Below are 22,031 nucleotides of genomic sequence, written 5' to 3'. Positions count from 1 at the left end.
TCCAGCCCTGCTCCTTTTTATAGCACTTGAAGAACCAGGGCAGAGCTAAGAAGCTGAAGTTCCACAAACATTTATATTAGTTCTATAGGAGGTGATATCCTTAGTTTGAAGGTGCAGATACCATTCCAAGGAAGGGGTGGGGACACCAGGCCCTATGTGGAGCCAAATGAAGGACTCTTAATGAGTGTTGAGGACTCCAGAGGTCAGGACCGAAAACTTCCTACTGAGCACTCAGAACTGGGTTATAAGTATTGACTGAGGACCCCTTCACCTCTTTCTCAGAAATCCCAGGGAGATTTGTGATGCCAACTACAGAACAGCAGAGAGAATGGGTCCTATGACCTGCCACCAGTTGGGTGATGGTCTTGAATGTGAAGAAAGAGACTTCTAAATGTAAGAGACTACCAGCTCCTTCTGTCACCCCAGCATGCCTAAGGTAGGAATAGCAGGATGCCGCCTAAAGATCACTCTAATTTCCTTTAACATGGGTCCCAAAGCACAGGCTGATTAGAAGAACAGGAACCCTGTGGGCTTTCACAACAATGCCCTTAAGAAAACCACAAATGTAGCCTTCCTTATAACCAAGGTGGTATTTCCCTGCTGCGGCTGCACACTCAACCTTCGTCATCCTGCGGGTGCTTATCACCTGCCCTTCTACTCACACTACTAATCACTGTCCCCCAGCACAGTCATCATGCCTTGGCATCAGAATTGCAAGCTCCACATCTGTGAGAAATGCCACCAGACCTGAGATGAGCCCCAGAGTCACAAGAGAGTTCATGCTGCAGTAATGGAAGAGCTTCCCTCTACCTCTTTTCTCTTAGAAGATAATTCACAGAGCTCATCAGCTACTGGGTCAAATAGCACTTCCCAGGGGTCTTCAAAAGCCCCATCTACTACCAACACTTTTTCAAGCACTTCTGATACAAGATCTGATGAAGAAGATACCAGTCAAGATGAGGAAGATTCATGTTCCTCCAATGTCTCATCTTCTACTGAGACCACCTACAGTGATATTCTAAACAGCACGGTGAGTTTGTTGGAGCAGCTCCTTCTGTACAAGTATAAAATGAAGCAGCCCATTATGAAGGAAGACATGCTGAAGATCATCCACCCAAGATACCATGACCGATTTGCCGAGATTCTCAAGAGAGCTTCTGAACACATCGAGGCTGTCTTTGCAGTTGACTTGAAGGAAGTTGACTCAACCATCCACTCCTATGACCCTGTCAGCAAACTGAAACTCCCCAACAATGGGAGAGTGTGGGATGGTAGGGGCTAGCCTAAGACGGGTCTCTTGATGACAGTCCTGGGTGTGATCTTTGTGAAGGGCAACTGTGCCGCTGAGGAAGACATCTGGAGGTTCTTGAATATGATTCGAGTATATCCTGGGAGAAAACACTTCATCTATGGAGAGCCCAGGAAGCTCATTACCAAAGACTTAGTGACGATGAAGTACCTGGAGTACCGCCAGGTTGCCAACAGTGATTCTCCACGTTACGAGTTCCTGTGGGGCCCAAGAGCCCATGCTGAAACCAGCAAAATGAAAGTCTTGGAATTTTTGGCAAAAGTCAATGATACGGTCCCCAGGGCCTTCTCATCACAATATGAAGAAGCTTTGCGAGATGAGGAGGAGAGAGCTCGAGCCACAGCCAGGCCTGGTACGACTGTCACTTCCAGGCACATTCCATGGCCACGTCCAGCAGCTTCCCCCACCCCCTACTGAAGGCCAAGACTTTTAAAAAATCACCCAGATAAGAACATTTGACATCAAAATAGGGACTTTTGTTGAAATGGGAAGCAATCCCACAATAAAATTGCTGGGAGAATGGAATGAAAAAATAAAATGAAAAAAATTTCAAAACATGATCAACTTTGATTTTTCTCCATCTTTTTTGTCTTCTGTTTTGTAAAATTAAATAATTTATACCTCAATATGCTTATTAAAGTATGCAGGAGGTATTAAATCTTAACAAATTAGACCTCTTACTGTCTTCATTTATTTTTTGAGCATCTGCTCTTTGAAAGGCTCTATGCTAGTTCTGGTGAGGCTGAGATCAAGATCTTGCCTATGCCCATACAACTTTAGAAACAAGGAGCTGCAATCATATAAGGAAGATGTTGAGATAGCCTTTATGAATGACAGGAAAGTAAAAAGACTATCCAGGAAGAAATCTCTACCTGGGGCAATGTACTGATTTGTTAGGTTCTCCACAACAAAATCCCAAAGAATGGATGGCTGAAACAACTGAAATTTATTTCTCAGACTTCTAGAGGCTGCAAGTCCAAGATGAGGGCTGGTTTACCCTGAGGCCTCTCCCCTTGGCGGCCATGTGGCTGCCCTCTTCACTTGCCATTCCTGTTGAGTGCATAAATCTCTGGTGCCTCCTTTTGTGTCCCAATCTCTTCTTGTGTCACACTGGGTTATGGCCCACCCTAATGACTTCATTTTAACTCAACCATCTCTTTAAAGACCTTATCTCTAACTATAGTTGCATTCTGAAGTACTCTGAGTTATGCCTTCAATATGCATTTTTGGAGGGGACACAATTTGGCCCCTAACAGACAGAAATCTAAGGTGTCTCTGCTCTTATCTCAATGCAGGAGATTCCAGTGCACAGACTAGTATTCTACACACATCGTCTCCAGGGAGTTTCTGAGATATAAGGGTGAACTTGCTTGAGGTGTGTAGGGAAGGAGGAAATTCCTCCCTTTACCCCTTTTGAATTCTTGTGGTTAGACTACTAATAAAGTTGACACAAGACAGGGTAACAGGAGAAAAAGAGACAAATTGTAATTCATGTGCACAGAAGTGTCATATAAATGGGACCTAAAAAGTGGGCAAAACAGGCATCTTATTTTTTAGACAGTGAAATGATTTGTGGAATGGACAGGACAAATAAACTTAGGTTTTGGGTACTCAATTAGTAAGGAATCTAAACAGAATCTATACTCAGGGTAATAAATTAAAGACTTAATAAGGTTTGTGTATACGGGCTTCTCTGCTTGAACTCCCTATTTTTGGTTCAAATGGTGTCCTTCTGCCTCCAAATGCAAGCAGTGCATCCTTCATATGAGAGATTTATTTCCTGCTTTCAGTGAAACAGAAATGGTGGGGGGCGGAATGTCCCTCCTCTGTTGGCTGTTTGTTAAGTAACTTGAATTCAAAATAGTCAATACGCCATTGTGGTATATTTGGGGGCAGCCCACCCTAAGCCTTAACAGTTCCCTCCTCTGAAACTTGCCTGCAAGTTTCACATATTAAAAGTTGAACTGGTCACTGTGGAGAGAGAGAATGGGTTAATGGAGTCCTCCATTTCATAGCAGCAGTTGCATAATTCTGAGAACAGTTCATTTAAAGAGTGATATCTCATTTCAATAGGCGGTGATGCAGATGGGTTTCCAAAGCTAGGTCTATGGTGCAAGCAGTATCAGGTAGTTATTAATAAGAGGCATTTCTATGGAAACAAAAGAAAAAGAGATGTTAATGATTGGAACTGGTTATAAACCAGTTTCTGAAGCCAGGGGGTAGTCAGTAAAGATTTCTAGGTGTCAGGGTTGAAGCATCTATTGCAGTTTGAAATGTCTCTATCACAGTTAGCAATATCTCTGGGTGTTCAGGGTAACTTTCTGAGTGGCTCGTACAGCAACAGGCATGAAGACTGCTTAAACATGAGCTGTTGTGGCAGTTTCTCTGATCTTTGTATCAAGTCATCTAGCTTCAATTTGCAGGTCTTCAGGAAAAGGGCAATTTTAGTTCTCAGTGATTCAAGTCAAAACAATGGGAGAATGAGCGGATCAAGATGGCAGAGGAATAGTGCATGGAGCTCTTCTGCCCACGGATGCATCAAAAGGATGGAAGGAAATTGGAAATTTTAGTTAAGAGAGTTGCAGCTAGATACTGGAGGAAACTAGAAAACTTCAGGATTTAACCCAGTTTACAGGTAAGTAACAAAACTTCAAGGAAAAGTAATACCACTAGTATCTAATATCCAAAAGTGTTTAGTACACTTTCTATTGAAACATTTTTTCTAACATCTCCCTCATTTCTACCAAAGACAGCAAAACTAAGACCTAATTTGTTTGCAAAATAAGTCTAAATTCAATAAACTTGGCTTGATTATTTATGTAAGTATAGCAAGAATAATGATTTGCCATATAGGGATTTGCCATATTCATTAATCCCCATGTTATTAATTTTTATTTTGCTTAAACCCAGTTTTTATTGGTTCTGTGAAACTTCCCTGAAGATTGTGGGTGAAAGGGACAATGATAATTTCAAAAAGCTAAGGTTTTGGTTAACGCTCATATAATTTGCCCTGGGTAATTTGTAACTTGATCATACTTGATGACCAAAGTGGAAAACACATTTTATAACAGTTTTTTTTTTGCCTGTGTAAGGGAATCAGCCTTGCAGCCAGGGACTGCTTCAACTCATTCAGAAAATATATGAACAACACGAAGAATATCTTGATGACTCATCAGTTCAGTTCAGTTCAGTCACTCAGTGGTGTCCAACTCTTTGCAACTCCATGGACTGCAGCACACCAGGCTTCCCTGTCCATCACCAACTCCCAGAACTTGCTCAAACTCATGTCCATCGAGTAGGTGATGCCATTCTGGCATCTCATCCTCTGTCTTCCCCGTCTCCTTGGCCTTCAGTCTTGCCCAGTATCAGGGTCTTTTCAAATGAGTCAGCTCTTCACATCATGTGGTCAAAGTATTGGAGCCTCAGCTTCAGTATCAGTCCTTCCAATGAATGTTGAGGACTGATTTCCTTTAGGATTGGCTGGTGGGACCTCCTTGCAGTCCAAGGGACTCTGCGACACCACAGTTCAAAAGCATCAATTCTTTAGCAGTCAGCTTTCATTATAGTCCAACTCTCATATCCATACAAGACTACTGGAAAAACCATAGCTTTGATTAGATGCACTTTGACAGCAAACTAATGTCCCTGCTTTTAAATATGCTGTCTAGGTTGGTCATAGCTTTTCTTCCAAGGAGCAAGTGTCTTTTAATTTCATGGCTGCAGCCACCACCTGCACTGATTTTGTCAGTTCAGTTCAGTTTAGTCACTCAGTCATGTCTGACTCTTTGTGACCCCATGGACTGCAGCACACCAGGCTTTCTTGTCCATCACCAACTCCCAGAGCTTACTCAAACTCATTTCCACTGAGTTGATGATGCCATCCAACCATCTCATCCACTGTTTTCCCCTTCTCCTCCTGCCGTCAATCTTTTCCAGCATCAGGGTCTTTTCCAATGAATCAGTTCTTCACATCAGGTGCCCAAAGGATTGGAGTTTCAGCTTCAGCATCAGTCCTCCCAATGAATATTTAGGACTGATTTCCTTTAGGAATGACTTGTTTAATCTCCTTGCAATCTAAGGGATTCTCAAGAGTCTTCTCCAACACCACAGTTCAAAAGCATCAATTCTTCAATGCTCAGCTTTCTTTATAGTCCAACTCTCACATCCATACATGACTACTGGAAAAACCATAGCTTTGACTAGATGGACTTTGTTGGCAAAGTAATGTCTCTGCTTTTTAATATGCTATCTAGGTTGATCATAGCTTTTCTTCCAAGGAGCAAGTGTCTTTTAATTTCATGGCTGCAGTCACCATCTGCAGTGATTTTGGAGCCCAAGAAAATAAAGTCTCTCACTGTTTCTATTGTTTCCCCATCTATTTGTCATGAAATGATGGGACCGGATACCATGAACTTAGTTTTTTTAAATGTTGAGTTTTACGCCAACTTTTTCAGCCTCCTCTTTCACTTTCATCAAGAGGCTCTTTAGAGACATGTGTGCGCCAATGTTCATCGCAGCACTGTTTATAATAGCCAGGACATGGAAGCAACCTAGATGCCCATCAGCAGACGAATGGATAAGAAAGCTATGGTACATATACACAATGAAATGTTACTCAGACATTAAAAAGAATACATTTGAATCAGTTCTAATGAGATGGATAAAACTGGAGCCCATTATACAGAGTGAAGTAAGCCAGAAAGATAAACACCAATACAGTATACTAATGCATATATATGGAATTCAGAAAGATGGTAACGATAACCCTATATGCAAGACAGAAAAAGAGACACAGATGTATAGAACAGACTTTTGGACTCTATGGGAGAAGGCGAGGTTGGGATGATCTGAGAGAACAGCATCGAAACATGTATATTATGAAGTGTGAAACAGATCGCCAGTCCAGGTTGGATGCATGAGACAAGTGCTCGGGGCTGGTGCACTAGGATGACCCAGAGAGATGGAATGGGGAGGGAGGTGGGAGGGGGGTTCAGGATCAGGAACACATGTAAATCCATGGCTGATTCATGTCAATGTGTGGCAAAAACCACTACAATATTGTAAAGTAATTAGCCTCCAGCTAATAAAAATAAATGAAAAAAAATACTTTCAACATGAAAAAAAATAGAGCTCTTTTACAAATATGATTTTGGCAACATATTCTGGAGGTAGAAAGATACCATATTTATAATGTATACATACAGACATACAGACAATTAGCTCAAAGTTTTCATTTTAAAACTTTAGTCATGAATCGGGTACAGTACAGTACAGTACAAAACTCACTAGTTTATAAATAGCAACTGGAATTAATTAAGTATACTCATTCAGATGGCTAAAGTCTTTTTGTTTGTGGAGAAGACTTTTAAGATCAGTATTTTTCCTTGACAAGCAATTTTAAAGAGACTGTTTAGGCAAGAGGGTGTTTTTAGCAGTTTGTGCTTAAAGAGGTCCCTTTCTTTCTTTTTTTTTTTTTTTAAACTCTACAGGCTAAGCTAACACAAACTCATTCTCAGGTGCTGTGACCTGTGTTAACATTTGAAATACATGATAGAATTTATAACTTCAGGGGCCAGAGAAAGAAAATATGAGTTTTCTCCTAGGAGTTTTGGAGCATATTTGTCTACTATCATAAGTATTTGAGTAATTACTATTAATTTTTTTCTTAAGTAAAGGAAAATTTTACTCTAATACCCTGATATAATATCTACAAGCATTTTAGGAGGGATGGGCAAAGCCTTGAGACTTGTCAAGTTAGGTGTGTTTTGACTTGCTTCTAGAATTGTATTTCTGATTTTATATTTGCAAGACAAAGACAGTTGTTTCTGTTAGTCCTTGGCTCCAGCTGATTTGTTCTGAGATTATGTGTAGGAGGTCCTGAAAAGTTACTGGAAACAGGGTTATTTTTAAGAAGGAGAATTTTGTTGGATTTTTGTTTAAGTTCTTTCATCATAATAAAGAATTTCTTAAGGGCAGTCATTATAATTTTTTTTCCTTTCAATTTGATCCTCACGTAAGTATCAATATGACAGATGTTTATGATGACAGCTCCTACAAAATGTTTTCCTTTTAAACATAGCCAATTTAAAGGACCTATCATCTGGCCATTGGCAAGTAGGCTCTTATATTAATTTCAAACAGCAACTCAAACCAATAAGTTTTTTTTTTTATTGCTTAACCAAAGATGCAAGAAACATATTACAAGAGACTATTTACCCCTCACAAGAACTCACAAGAAAGTTCATTCCCAGAGTTAGTCAAAAAAGTAAAAGCCCTTTGTTGCTACAGATGGTATGAATGATGTGAAAACAAGCTCTCTAGAGTCCCACAAAATGTGGGGTACTCCAGCCATAAGCTCACTAACTCATGACACCAGGCAGGCACTACTGGCATGAGGCTTTCCAGTGCTAACAAGAAACACAAGTTGAGATGACAAATGCCCCTTATGGACCAGGACCCCTTATGACAAATCCCCGAGAGCTGGCCCAACCAGACAAAGGGAGTGCTGCTGGAGACTTCATGTCTTGGAACTCCAGTTCATTCAACAAGCCACCAGATATACCCCAGTAAATGTACCTCCTGGATGGCAGAGATCAGAGAGAATATTCTCACTGGACAAAATGATGAGCTTTCAAGATATAAAAGAAGATGGAAGGTAAAATCTCATCCGGTTTTTACTTACAGGAACCACAGCAAAGTCTGTCTAAATAGACGCAGGTCTGGTGAGAATTGCTAACTCACCACTCTGTGAGGATGGCTTGACCAGCAGGCTTATAGGGCCTATGCCTGCTGTACTGCCCTATGGTTCTTTCTCCTTATGACAAATGACACAACAGACAAAGTAAAACAGTGACTATGTTTGAGAAGAAAAGAATCCCTAAATTTCCCTAAGTCCAAGGAACTAGCTACACAAATATTATTTCCTGCTAATCTAAATTTAGAGAGAAAAAAAGGGACTCTGACTACTTTCCTTCACATCAGACCTTGAAGGTAGAGATCTGGGAGACTGACATGATAAGACATCTTACCTTCTGTGGCCTTTGTCAGATGTCCCAGAATCTCTCAGTAGCAGCAGTCTCAGGATGAGAAACCTCCTGGCTGGCTTGCCAACTGTCAGGGAGGGAGAAATTTATGCCTCTATGCCTCTTGGGTTCCTGTGATTGGACTAATAAGAAAATTGATACAGACAGATTAACAGGAAAAGAAGAAACAAATTGTAATTCATGTGCACGAGGGTGTCCTAGAAATGTGACCTAAAGAAGTGGCCAAAGCAGGCAGCTTTTATATGTTTTAGACCTAGAAACAATACATTTTTGAGGAACGGACAGGACAAATGAACATAGGTTTTGAGTGCTCAATTAATGAAGAATCTAAACAGAATTTGAGCTTGGGGTAGTAAATTAAAGACATTTCTGTATACAGACTTCTCTGACTGAATTCTCTATTTTTGGCTATAAGGATGTTCTTCTACCTCCATATGAGAGAGTTATTTCCTGCTTTCAGGGAGACAGAAAAGAGGGTCAGAATATCACTCCTGCAATGGCCTTTTCTTAAGTAACCTGAATACAAGGTAATCAATATGTCACTGTGGCATATTTTGGGGCAATCTGCATTGAGACCCAACAGGTGAGATGCACAAGAGCCATTCTGTTGACACTTTCTGCCTTGAATTGGTAGAGCAAGATCCCAATGCACTAAAAGAGCATTTTAATTGGGTTATCTTGGGTAATTTGGCAAATTCTAAGACAGGGCTAGATTTTGGTGGGAAAGAAACAAATAAAAATAGACATGATTTAGATAGAAGGGAAACTGGAAAGGAGTAAAAGAGTCGGTACATGACAAAATTCCAGGAACTTTGAGTTGCTTCCAGGTGGAAAAAAAAACCCTCCACACCAAAATTAAATAACAAATACTCTAACATGGAAAAGATACTTAATTTTACTTGCTAAAGCAAAATTTTGGTATTGTTCTGTCTGAGAGTGCTGCACTTCCCCTGACATATGCTGGATTTAAGAAAACATTCCTACATAGGAGGGTGATATTGTCTAGGTAAAAATATTAACTGCCATTCATGAAACACCCAATATTTGCCAGGATTTTGATGGGTGCTTTATACACAATACATACTTTCCCACAGTCATACAAGGTAGGGTTTATCAAATTCATTTGGCAGATGAAGAACTTGCAATATTCTCATATTCACAAGGTGGTAAGTAACAGAGCTAGACTAGATTCCTGGTCTGAATTTCTCTAGGGCACACTCTTTTCTACCACTCCCACCCTGAAGCTGACCTTGCATATTTTTACTCACTTTTCTTCTCTCTATTCTGGAATCTATCTCAGGTGATTGAAGGAACAATAAAAATAAAAAGCAGTGTGTGCCCAAAGTACTGGATTGAAATACATAGCCAGGGCAATAAGAAAACCAAAATAAGTGAGGGGTATAAATAATGAAAAGAAGGTTACTACCTGGTAACAATATGATCATTTATATGTGCAGTGTCAGTTAACCGTGAAAGATGGGGGTCTCATGAAATTATCAGGCTCAGCCCATTTCTGTAGTATGCAAGTCTCATAGAACAGATTTGTATTGGAAGCCAAGTCTGGGTGGTAAAGAGAAGAAATAAATCAGCATGTTTTTTTGCTTTTTTCTCTGAAAGCTCAACTCCTATCTAAGTCCTCTCTACCTGGCACTTCAGCTTCCCTATCTTACATCATTCCTGGGACACAGACCCATTGCCCTTAAGACTCACAGTGGAGATAGTACTTAAAGAGTTTGCATGGATGTGGCATTTACAAGGAGCCATTCATTAAAGAGACAGGAGCTGAAACAGGACTCGGGTGTAGGACTACTGAGGAGAACACCACCCGATCATTTAGGGAGCCCTGCAGGGACAACCCCGTACCTAGTCTTAGACCTGTGCCATCAGGCAGCTTCCTGCAAGGAAGGTCTCAAGTAGGTGAGGACCTCGTTGAAAGGAGTGTAATTGAGAAGCCGATGTGAAACTGAGGGTGTCCTCCACTCCAGAACAGAGGGGGCGCCAGAGATCGAGGCGCTACCTATGGTGAGGCTCTCACTTCGTCCTAGGTAGTAGCTAGCGCTCACTTCCTGCTAGACGGCGAAGGAAGAAGAGCGAGAGCCTCCAGCGGTGGCACAAGGCCTCAGGCCTGTAAGCGTTTCCAGGCTCCAGCAGGAACCGAGTCAAGGTGAGGAGCCTGAATAATGAATGGGAGACCCCCCACCAACCCCCCAACCTCCCCCGGCCCGCGCCGCCCCCTCCCCCCACGCCGTGCCTCGTACCCACCTCGTGCCTCGCCCCGCCCCCTCCGTGCCTCACCCTGCCCCCTCCGTGCCTCACCGTCCCCCTCCGTGCCTCGCCCCGCCCCCTCCGTGCCTCACCGTCCCCCTCCGTGCCTCACCGTCCCCCTCCGTGCCTCGCCCCACCCCCTCCGTGCCTCACCCTCCCTCCCCGGTGCTTCGTACTCACAAAGCCCCGACGCTCTGGTGGAGGAAGATATCCCCTCAGAGGCTCTTTGGGAGGTGAGGACCTTGGTTGAAGTGGGTGGCCCCAGTTCAGAGGCGGAAGAAGACCCTAATAAGGGTCTGAGTGAGGAAACTCAGATGGAAAGTCCGAACAAGGCCCTGCTTGTTGCTCTCAGAGGACCCAAGCATGGCGGTCAGGTAGAGGCGAGCCTTCCTTTTCTATATGATAGATTAGGAACTAGACCACCTTGCCCTGAAGGAATTTGAGGACGGAACTCTGAGTGAGGTCTGAGGGGTCAGCCCCAGAACAGTGAAGTGGCACAGGACTTGTGGTTCCATCAAGCTTGGGAAGACCCGGACAGGGCAATCAGGCAGACTACTTTGAGGAGGGTTTCTGAGATTGTGAGGGTGTTGGTTTTATAGGGGAGGGGCCTCAAGGTAGCAGACGAAAGCATTCTAGGGTGGCCAGGAGTTGGGATGAGGACCCTATGTGAGGACAGAGGGAATTCCTGCCCTGCTGGCAGCCTGGCGTGTCTTTGCAACTGGTGATGTGATGACGGACACTCATTTTCTCTTACGGTATTGCGAGGATGGAATGGTGAAGGGATAGGGGGCCGGGGGCAAGGCAGCAAGGCAGCACCTGGGGCGGGTGAAAGATTTTGTTTATAAGGGATAGTTTATTCCCCCACAGTAGAAGTATTTCCAGATCTTTCCAGGAGTTGTATGGGGGTACAAAAGAATCCATCCCCTATTCTCAAGCTTAGAGACCATGGGAAAGTGGGGGAACCCTCATATGTTACTGGGTTGTTGGCTGGCAGGAAGACAGAAATCCCAGACCATGCAAAGGGTCAAAGGAAAGACTGAGAGGACTACCAATCATTGAATCAGTTCAGTTCAGTTTAGTGACTCAGTCATGTCTGACTCTTTGTGACCCCATGGACTGCAGCATGCCAGGCTTCCCTGTCCATCATCAACTCCGGGCACTTACTTAAACTCATATCCATCGAGTTGGTGATGCCATCCAACCATCTCATCATCTGTCGTCCCCTTTTCCTCCCACCTTCAATATTTCCCAGCATCAGGGTCTTTTCCAATGAAGCAGTTCTTCGCATAAGGTGCCCAAAGTATTCAGCTTCAGCATCAGTCCCTCCAGTGAATATTCAGGACTGATTTCCTTTAGGTTTGACTTGTTTAATCTCCTTGCAGTCTAAGGGACTCTCAAGAGTCTTCTCCAACATCACAGTTCAAAAGCATCAATTCTTTGGCGCTCAGCTTTCTTTATAGTCCAACTCTCACATCCATACATGACTACTGGAAAAACCATAGCTTTGATTAGATGGACCTTTGTTGGTAATGTAATGTCTCTGCTTTTTAATATGCTGTCTAGGTTGGTCATAGCTTTTCTTCCAAGGAGCAAGTGTCTTTTAATTTCATGGCTGCAATCACCATCTGCAGTGATTTTGGAGCCCAGGAAAATAAAGTCTCTCCCTGTTTCCATTGTTTCCCCATCTATTTGCCATGAAATGATGGGACTGGACGCCATGAACTTAGTTTTTTTAAATGTTGAGTTTTAAGCCAACTTTTTCACTCTCCTCTTTTACCAAGAGGCTCTTTAGTTCTTCACTTTCTGCCATAAGGGTGGTGTCATCTACGTATCTGAGGTTGTTGATATTTCCTCCAGCAATCTTGATTCCAGCTTGTGTTTCATCCAGCCTGGCATTTCATATAAGTTAAATAAGCAGAGTGACAGTAGATCACAAAAAATCTCGGCCCCACGTTTTTCGTTCAGAACTTGCAGGCTCAGGGCAGGACTGTCAGGCTGAGGCTGACAATCTACATCAAATCTGAGAGAGAAGAGTATGAGGTTAGTATGAAGTTGGAGCCACCGGTAGGCAGAGGGGAGGTATACCAGGTACTGCCTGGAGACCAGGTGAGCATCCTTAACAAGAACTGAGGACCCAAGCAGCCCCTGAAGGAGTGGGTTCCACGTAGCTCTCAGTTGGGTACCCTCTGACAGAGAGAAGGGCTAAGGAACCCCTTCACTTCCTCCTCTGGGGGTCTCAGGGAAGTGCTGACTTGGGTTTGAGGTGTCAGCTTCAAAGCATCAGAAAAGAGGAGGCTCAAGACCTGCCAACAATTGACTATATGACTATGATGACCCTGACTATAAACTGAGAATACCCTCAAACCCAGAACACAGGCTCCCTACTGGCAGCCCCTGCTGTCACCCTAGTATACCCCTAGCAGGGTTGGCAGGCTGCATTCTAAGGTTATGATATCCTCCACAGTTTTCTCAGGGTACAGGCTGATCAAAACAGAAGCCTTGAGAGGTCCTAGACCAGTGTCCCCAAGGACCCTGCAGAGGTGGCCTTGGTTAAAGCCAAGGTGGAATCTCCCTGCTGAGGTGCTTACAGCATCTTATTCTCCTTCCTCCAGGTGCCCACGTCTTCTGAGCTCCTGTCTACACTCCTTCCTGCTGTCCCTGACCATGCCTCGAAGTAAGAAGAGTAAGGCCCGTGGTGGTGATAAATGCCCCCAAGCCCAAGGCGAGACCCAGAGTTGTGAGGGTGCTCAGGCCATAGCAGCAGCAGAAGAGGAGTCCACTACCTCCTCTCTTCAGTGTGAAGGTATTACCCAGAGTCTGCCTGGTGCTAAGTCATGTAGCACTTCCCAGGAGCCTGAAAGAACACCGACCTTCACCACTTCTGCAGTCTTTTCTTGCACTAGATCTAGTGAAGCATTCAATGGCCAATATGAGCATAGGGCGTTTGCCTATGAGGTCCCACCCTTCACTGAGACCCCAGGAACTGACTGTTTAACCAGGAGAGCTAGCTTGTTGGAGCAGTACCTTCTGTACAGGTATAAAATGAAGCAGCTCATCATGAAGGAAGACATGCTGAAGATTATCCACCAAAGCCACCATGACCAATTTGCTGAGATTCTCAAGAGAGCCTCTGAACGCATTGAGCTAATCTTTGCGGTAGATCTGAAGGAAGTCGACTCAGTCGTTCCCTGCTATAATCTGGTCAGCAAATTGAAACTCCCCAACAATGGGAGGGTGCGTGGTGGAAGGGGGTTACCCAAGACCGGTCTCCTGATGAATCTCCTAGGTATGATCTTCATGAAGGGCAACTGTGCTGCTGAGGAAGACATCTGGAAATCCCTGGGTACGATGCGAGTGTATGCTGGAAGAAAGCACTTCATCTATGGAGAGCCCAGAAAGCTCATCACCAAAGATTTAGTGAGGCTGAAGTACCTGGAGTACCGCCAGGTTGCCGACAGTGATCCACCACGTTATGAGTTTCTCTGGGGCCCAAAAGCACATCTGGAAACCAGCAAGATGAAAGTCCTGGAATTTTTGGCAAAGGTCAATAATGCTGTTCCCAGTGACTTCCCCACTTATTATGAAGAAGCTTTGCGAGATGAAGAGAAAGCCCAAGGCACGGATGCAGCCAAGCCTGACACTACTATCAAAGTCAATACACCTCCCAGGGACATGCTCAATATTGTATTCCCACCCATAGTGAAGCATGTGAAGTTTTTTCCCCCAGACAAGAAAATATAACATTACAATAGGGATTATATTCTTGGAAATGTGAAAGAATCCCATAGTAAAATCGTTAGGATAATGGAATAGAAAAAAAGTAAAACATGATCAATGTTAGTTTTTCTTGTTCCTTTTAGTCTTTAGCTTTGTTAAAGTAATTATTCTATACTCTGAGTTTCTTAGCTTCTTCAAGAAAGTAAGAGAAATTAAATGTTAATAAAGTAGACCTTGTGTTTATTGGCTCTTTTATTCATCAAATGTTGAGAATCTGCTCTTGGGAAGGCTCAGTGCTAGTACTGGGGATGCTAATATAAAGAATATCCAGCCTCTACTCACAGAATTTTAGAGCTTATGAGTTACACTCATATGAATAAGATACTGAAATGTTCTCTATGACTTATAGGTAAAGTAAAAAGAATGGTTGAAGTGGAGGGTATTCCTTATGATGGCCCTGCCTGCCTGGCTGCTCAATCACTTAAGTCATGTGCGACCCCATGGATGATAGCCCACCATGCCCCTCTGTACATGGGAATTTTCCAGAAAAAATACTGGAGTGGGTTGCAATACCCTCCTCCTGGGATCTTCCCAACCCAGGGATTGAACCCATGTCTCCTGTGCCTCCTGCATTGCAGGAGGATTCTTTGCCACTGGGTGATGGCAGTTAAGTGTAAATTTCCTGAGTAAGGCAGTTTGGGACTTTAGGAAACTATGAGTCCTCAGTGGAATGTAGTTTTTATTTCTGTTGTGTGGTGGGCTAGTTGAGGTCCTGAAGTGGTGAGCAGAGGCCAAACCTTCCAACAGTTGATAGAAAAAACCCTGTATTAGTCTTCTCAGGCTGCTGTAACAATACCATAGATAAACAACAGACATTTATTTTTCACAGTTACAGAAGTTGGGAAGTTCACAATCAATGTGCCAGTGGATTCTGTTCCTGGTGAGAGCTCTCTTTCTGGCCACCTTCTCTCTGTCCTCATATGATGGAGAGAGAGAGAATTCTGGTCTCTCTTGCTCTTCTTCTAAGATAACTAATTGCATCATGGGTGCCCCATCCTCATGACCTCATCTAAACCTAATTATCTCCCTAAACTTTCACCTTCAAATATAATTACATGGACATGGTGGGAAAGAGAAAATGGTTAGGGCTTCAACACATGAATTTTGTCAGGGACACAAACATCTAGTCTATAATGGAAAACTGCTGCTACAAATTATTTTGGGATTGTGGATAAACTATAGAAAAATCTCTACCAGGGGCAGGAAAGGAAGGTGTCCTTTGCTCTCGTTCTAGTGCAGATGAACACAGTGTGCAAACTAGGTGTTGTACGCACATCATTTCCAGGGAGTTTGAAAAATAATGGAGATGATCCCCTTAGGTGAGATGCCAAGAAACTACTGTGCTGGCACTCTTTGCCCCAAACTGGGAGAGCCAGTGTCCGATCCATTATAAAGGCATTTTAACAAGGTTATCTTAAGTAGAGTTTGGCAAACTCTTGAAGGATAGCTTTTTTATGAGAGTGTAATGAATGTAAACAGAGCTGATTTGGATGCAAGGGCACCTGGAAGGGATGGTAGGGTTAATCTCCTAGATAGATGACATCTAGGAGCTTGAGCTGTACCCAGCTAGGGACAACAATTCCATACCTAAATTAAATGATAAATGCTCAAATGGGTAAAGTTAGTTTTGCCAGCTAGAGAGACTTTTTGGTTGATTCTTTAAAATATTACATATTCTTTGAAATTTCCTGAATTAAAAAAAAAAAAAACATTCCAAGGGAGGTAAATGGTATCATCTGAGATCAAAATATTAATTACTGCTATTCTTTAAATATTGGGTGATATTTGTTGGTCCTCTTGCCATGTGATTTATATATGGTACATGTATTTCAACCATCATACGAGGTAGGGCTTACCAAACTCAGCAGATGAAGAACTCAAAGTTTTCTTAAGTTCACAAGACTGGTTATTAGCAGAGCTGGGAATAGACTCCTCATCTGAATTTGTCTACAGGCCATACTGTTTTCACTCCTCCCAGCCTGGGGCAGACCTGTCTCTTAATTCACTTTTCTTTGCACTATGTATCTCAAATAATAAAAAAGGCACTTGAAGTTAAAGTGCTAAAGTCAAGTCTACTGAAGGGGAGAGTGAATATGAGAATAGATCAGTATGTGGGAACTGTCCCTAGGTTTCATTTTCCTAGGATCCGACTGAGAGCTAACTCTGTCCAGAAACTAGTATTTTGTTCAGCTCCAGTTCTTTCCACTATTACAGCATCCTCTCCTCTCCTGACCCCAGACTTCCCCAGTGTGTCCTCCTTCCAGCTCTGGAACCTGACCTCCTGCTGACCAGCTCTTCTCTGCAGCCTCTTCTGAGGGCTACACTCTGCTCTCAGTGGAGTTGACAGTCGATATCTTCTGCTGCTCCCCCGCCCCCCCGCCCTGCCCCGGCCTTAGAGCATCTCAAATCCCTGGATATCACTTCCTTTATCATGGATGTGTACCATCTTTATTTTCCTATTTATGTGGTAATTTGGAGATCTTTATTTCTCTAATTGTCTCTCTGTATCACTGTCTCTGTCTTTGTCTCTCTCTTTTCATTATTTTTCAAATATTGACTCTTTTAATAGATGGTTTAAATAGCTTCTGAGTACATTTATGAATCACTTGTTTATACATTTATTGCTGTGTATCACGTTTGCAAATAGGAATTTTTATATTTTGTGAATCAAAGTGGGACAGCTTCATTCTTATTTTTTGATTCAGAATGGGTAAAATGACATTGGAGTAGGTGTTACTTTAGAAAAGTAAAGTAAGTCAGTAGAAAAATTGTTGGGATCAAGAAATAGAGCAAAATAAAGTAAAAGATTGTCACTTCCTATCTTCCTTATCTTTAGTCTGTTGTACAGTAAAAATTAAATGACACATACCTGCATTGTTTAGCTTAGCTAAGAATTTAGGAGAAATTAAATCTTAATAAATTAGATAACATGCTCCCTGGCTCATTTATTCCCTTAACACTAATTGGGCATCTGCTTTTTGGAATACACTGTGTTATTTCTGGGTGCTAGGATCTGTGTGTCTAACAGCCATAATCTTATAATGACGATGTTAAGATATTATGGTAAACCAGAGGGCAATTAAAGAGAGAGTGAGGGAGTTGAGGTCTAGATAAATGCAATGAAGTGGAAGTTAAGTTTAAATGCTCCAAGCTACGTCCACTTGGGAAATTGCAAGCTCTTCAGACTAAAGTTTAAGTTTAGTTATGTCGTGGGGAGTTTAGTGGGAGTGAGGAACAAAGGCCAGATGTTTGCATGATGTATCTCAGAATTGAGAGACTTAAGCTTGGAGCACAATGACACCTTTATCACTGGATATAATGATGCCTTTATCATTATGTAATTCCCTTCTTAATCCCTGATACATTTCTGTGCTCTGAACTCTGCTGTCTGTAATTAGTACAGCCACTCCCACTTTATTTTGATTAATGTTACCAAGGTATATTCTTCTCTGTTCCTTTACTTTAACCTGTGTGTCTTTGTATTTAAAGTGGGTTTCTTTTTTTTTTTTTTTTTTTAATTTTAATGATCCTTCCGCAGGTTCACCTACGGAAACCTTGTTACAACTTTTACTTCCTCTAGATAGCGAAGTTCCACCGTCTTCTCAGCGCTCTGCCAGGACCGTGGGCCGACCCCGGCTGGGCCGATCCGAGGGCCTCACTAAACCATCCAATCGGTGGTAGTAGCGACGGGCAGTGTGTACAAAGGGCAGGGACTTAATCAACGCAAGCTTATGACCCGCACTTACTGGGAATTCCTCGTTCACGGGGAATAATTGCAATCCCCGATCCCCATCACGAATGGGGTTCAACGGGTTACCCGCGCCTGACGGCGTAGGGTAGGCGGGTTTCTTTCTTTAAACAACATATTGTTGGGGTTTGGTTTTTGGTCCACACTGATAATCTCTGCCTTTTAACTGGTGATTTTAGACTGTTGATATGCAAAGTAATTATTGATGTGATTGGATTAATATCTACCATATTTGTTACTGTTTTCTATTTGTGGCCATTTTTTCCCCTCTTGTTTTTTTGCTCCCCTCTATACTCTTTTTGCTCTGCTTGTGGTTTTTAGGCTAATTAGCTTGACTCATTTCACAATGTACATATATATCAATATCACATTTCACACCTTAAATATATATAATGTTTATTGGTCATTCATATTAATACCTCAATAAAACTGGAAAAATTAGTTGAGCTTTTATGTGATTCCAATTTCTATACTTTAGCGTATCAATTATTTTTAAAAGTTTCTTTTCAGTAGCGGCCCTAATGTTTGCAATACACATTTACACCTAATTCAAGTTCACTTTGCAATAACCCTCTATTATTTTACATATAGTGCAAGAATTATTCCCTCCTGTCCCTTGATTATTTCTCTTATTCATTTTGTTTATACATAGGTCATAATTGGACTTCCCAGGTAGTGCTAGTGGTAAAAAACCCACTTGCCAATGCAGGTTAGATGTAAGAGATGCGGGTTTGATCCCTGGGTTGGGAAGATCCCCTGGAGGAGGGCAATCCACTCCAGTATTCTTGACTGGAGAATCCCATGGACAGAGGAACCTGGCAGGCTACAGTCTATAGGGTCCAACAGAGTTGGACATGAGTGAAGCAACTTAGCACACATGCAGGCCATAATCATCTAATACATTGTTGCAATTATTGTTTTGAACAAACTGATACCTGTTAGATCAATTATGAATGAGAAAAATATGTTTTCTTTCACTTCCATTTATTCTACCTCTAATGCTCTTCTCTTTATAAGGATTCAATATCATTTTCCTTCTTTTTGAAGAATTTCCTTTATTTCTTGCAAGGTCGATCTACTAGTAACAAGTCTCTTCAATTTTTGTTTGTCTGGGAAAGTCTTTATTTGTTCTTCCCTTTTGAAGGATAATTTTGCAGGATAGAGAACTCCTATATTTTTTCCTCTTAACACTTAAATGTTGAGAGCAAAAAATACTCCCCCTCTTCCTGGTTTGTATGGTTTCTGAGGAATAGTCAGATATAACTCTTATCTTTGCTCTTCTACAGATAGGCTGTTTTTCCCCTGGCTTCTTTTAAAATTTCTCTTAATCTTTGATTTTCTGCAGTTTGATGTGTGGGTTTTTTTTTTTTTGTTGTTGTTGTTGTTTTGTTTTGTTTTTGTTTTTTTGACACCATCAAGTGGTTCTCTAATTCTCAGCAGACAGTGACTGGATGTCCTACAAATATAACTCAATTCTGGCACTGTCTACCTGGAGAATGCATCACAGCCCCCAGGTTAAAGGTTCAGTCCTACAAGACTGAGTCTACTTCAAATGCCTGTCACAAGTCCCAAGTGGCTACTTGTCCTTCTGACCTACTGGCTACAAAGTTTACAAGTGATTCACAGTCCTACACCCCTCTTAAACTGGACAGGATGGCTATGTGGAATTGGAATTATTTCCCTTGTCCCATATAGAAGGACAGAGAAGGCTAGAGCTGGGTATTTTATTTCTCCCAAGCCAGTTTGGCTCTATTGATAAAACTTCAATAGATTAGGCTCTGATAATATAATTACTCCTGAGGGCAGGTTCTGTTAAGGACAGAATGTTCTGGCATATGTCAACTGATTACTTTTTCCTCTCCCTGCAGGAAGCCCAAAGGGATTTTTTTTAGTCTTAACTGTGAGAATCTGGTAACACTCCTGGATGTAAAATTCACAAAATGTAAAGAATTTTTAACTCTCAGACTTTTCCACAATGAGCTGCCCAGAAATTTCTCAATTATAGTTTAGATTTTCCTACCCTGGCACTGGTTCCCATTGAGGTTTCTGTTTGTTAAGTTCTGATTCTCTGTGTTGACCTAACAGCCCTTCCAATTAGAGGGGCAGCAATTTTCTCTGTGGTCTCACCTCTCTGGCTGATGTAACAAGATTTATTGATTTTTTTTCAGCTTTTTATTTGTTGTCAGGATGGAATGACAACTTCTAAGTTCCTCACATGCCAAAGAGGAAACTGTAACTTTATTATTTCAATTATTCTTTCTGCCCCTTTCTCTACTCTAAAACTCTTATTATATGTATGATTTCATAACTGATGATGTTCCACAAATCTCTTAGACATTGCTCATTTTCCTTATTTATTTTTTCTTTCCATTCCTCAGATTATATAATCTCCTGACCTGTCTTCTCGTGAGTCTTTCACCTGCCCAAATCCCCTACTGAATCCTTCTAATGTATTTTTTATTTCTGTTACTGTACTTTTCAACTCCAGAATTTCTATTTTGTTCATTTTAATAATTTCTAAATCTTGGTTGATAGTCTTTATTTGGGGAAACACAATTCTCAGTTTCCTTTAGTTCTTTGTACATGGTTTCCCTTACCTCTTTGGTAATATTTAAATGCTAATATAAGGTCTTTGTTTAGTAAGTCCAACGTCTGGGCTTCCTCCTGTACAGTTTCTATTAATGTCCTTTTTCTCTACTTTTTTTTATTGCATATCTCATGTTTTTTTCTTGAAAACTCTACATTTTGAATATTATAATGTGTTAACTTTGAAATCAAATTCTTCCCCCATTCACGGCATATTTTTGCTTCTTCTTGTGGTTTCTGTTTGTTTGCTTCATTAATTTTCTGAACTCACTTTTTAAGATATGAGTTCTTTCTAATGAGTGGTCACTGACTCTGTTCAATTAGTTTATTGATCATCTAGTGACTTGACAGAGATTTCTTAATGCCTGAAATAAAAAAAATATGAATCACCTCCATTCTTTGCAGATGGGCTCTATGTGTTTGTGTTGGAGCATGCCTTCTACAATCAGTTGGGCAATTTGCAACTTTGCTTATACTTTTGCTTGCAGAGTCTAACTGCGAGCCTTAGGTAAGAGACTAGGGCCTTTCAGGTATATTTTTTTAGCATTAGCTATTTCCGGGCATTCATATGATACCCCAGATTCTCAGGAATATATAGTAGCTTAACAAAGCTCCTTTCCCCCAAAGCATTTCATTCTTTACCTTTCTTCCCATGCCTTTTGGTTTGTCTATGATTTGTTCCAACTGTTATCTTTCAGGCAGCAGTGGCTTATACAGTTCAGTTCAGTTCAGTTCAGTTCAGTCACTCAGTCATGTCTGACTCTTTGCAATCCCATGAATCACAGCACGCCAGGCCTCCCTGTCCATCACCAACTCCCAGAGTTTACTCAAACTCATGTCCATCGAGTTGGTGCTGCCATCCAACCATCTCATCCTTCTCCTCCTGCCCCCAATCCCTCCCAGCATCAGGGTCTTTTCCAGTGAGTCAACTCTTCGCATGAGGTGGCCAAAGTATTGGAGTTTCAGCTTCAACATCAGTCCTTCCAATGAACACCCAGGACTGATGTCCTTTAGGATGGACTGGTTGGATCTCCTTACAGTCCAAGGGACTCTCCAGAGTCTTCTCCAACACCACAGTTCAAAAGCATCAATTCTTTGGTGCTCAGCTTTCTTCACAGTCCAACTCTCACATCGATACATGACCACTAGAAAAACCATAGCCTTGACTAGACAGAACTTTGTTGGCAAAGTAATGTCTCTGCTTTCTAATATGCTATCTAGGTTGGTCATAACTTTCCTTCCAAGGAGTAAGCATCTTTTAATTTCATGGCTGCAGTCACCATCTGCAGTGATTTTGGAGCCC

General features: G+C 41.9%; 2 protein-coding genes across 3 annotated transcripts; both read left to right on the top strand.

Moving 5' to 3' along the window:
* Positions 1-790: 790 nt before the first annotated feature.
* On the top strand, positions 791-1,758 carry LOC122435603 (melanoma-associated antigen B5-like). The gene is given in 2 exon segments (XM_043459768.1): positions 791-1,676; positions 1,679-1,758. Coding segments are annotated over 2 exon segments (966 nt in total).
* Positions 1,759-10,442: 8,684 nt separating this feature from the next.
* On the top strand, positions 10,443-14,566 carry LOC122435255 (melanoma-associated antigen B5-like). Of its 2 annotated transcripts, none has more exons than XM_043459296.1 (2): positions 10,443-10,516; positions 13,230-14,566. In XM_043459296.1, the coding sequence occupies exon 2, from the start codon at positions 13,282-13,284 to the stop codon at positions 14,356-14,358; it is 1,077 nt and encodes a 358-aa protein (XP_043315231.1). In that variant the 5' UTR covers positions 10,443-10,516; positions 13,230-13,281; the 3' UTR covers positions 14,359-14,566. The 2 variants fall into 2 exon arrangements, with proteins under 2 accessions (XP_043315231.1, XP_043315232.1); XM_043459297.1 differs by lacking the exon at positions 10,443-10,516 and adding an exon at positions 10,782-10,850.
* The last annotated feature ends 7,465 nt before the right edge of the window (positions 14,567-22,031 follow it).

The sequence above is a fragment of the Cervus canadensis genome, chromosome X (assembly GCF_019320065.1).
Source record: "Cervus canadensis isolate Bull #8, Minnesota chromosome X, ASM1932006v1, whole genome shotgun sequence".
NCBI classification, from domain to species: Eukaryota; Metazoa; Chordata; class Mammalia; order Artiodactyla; family Cervidae; genus Cervus; species Cervus canadensis.
This window is presented reverse-complemented; position numbering and strand designations above follow the sequence as displayed.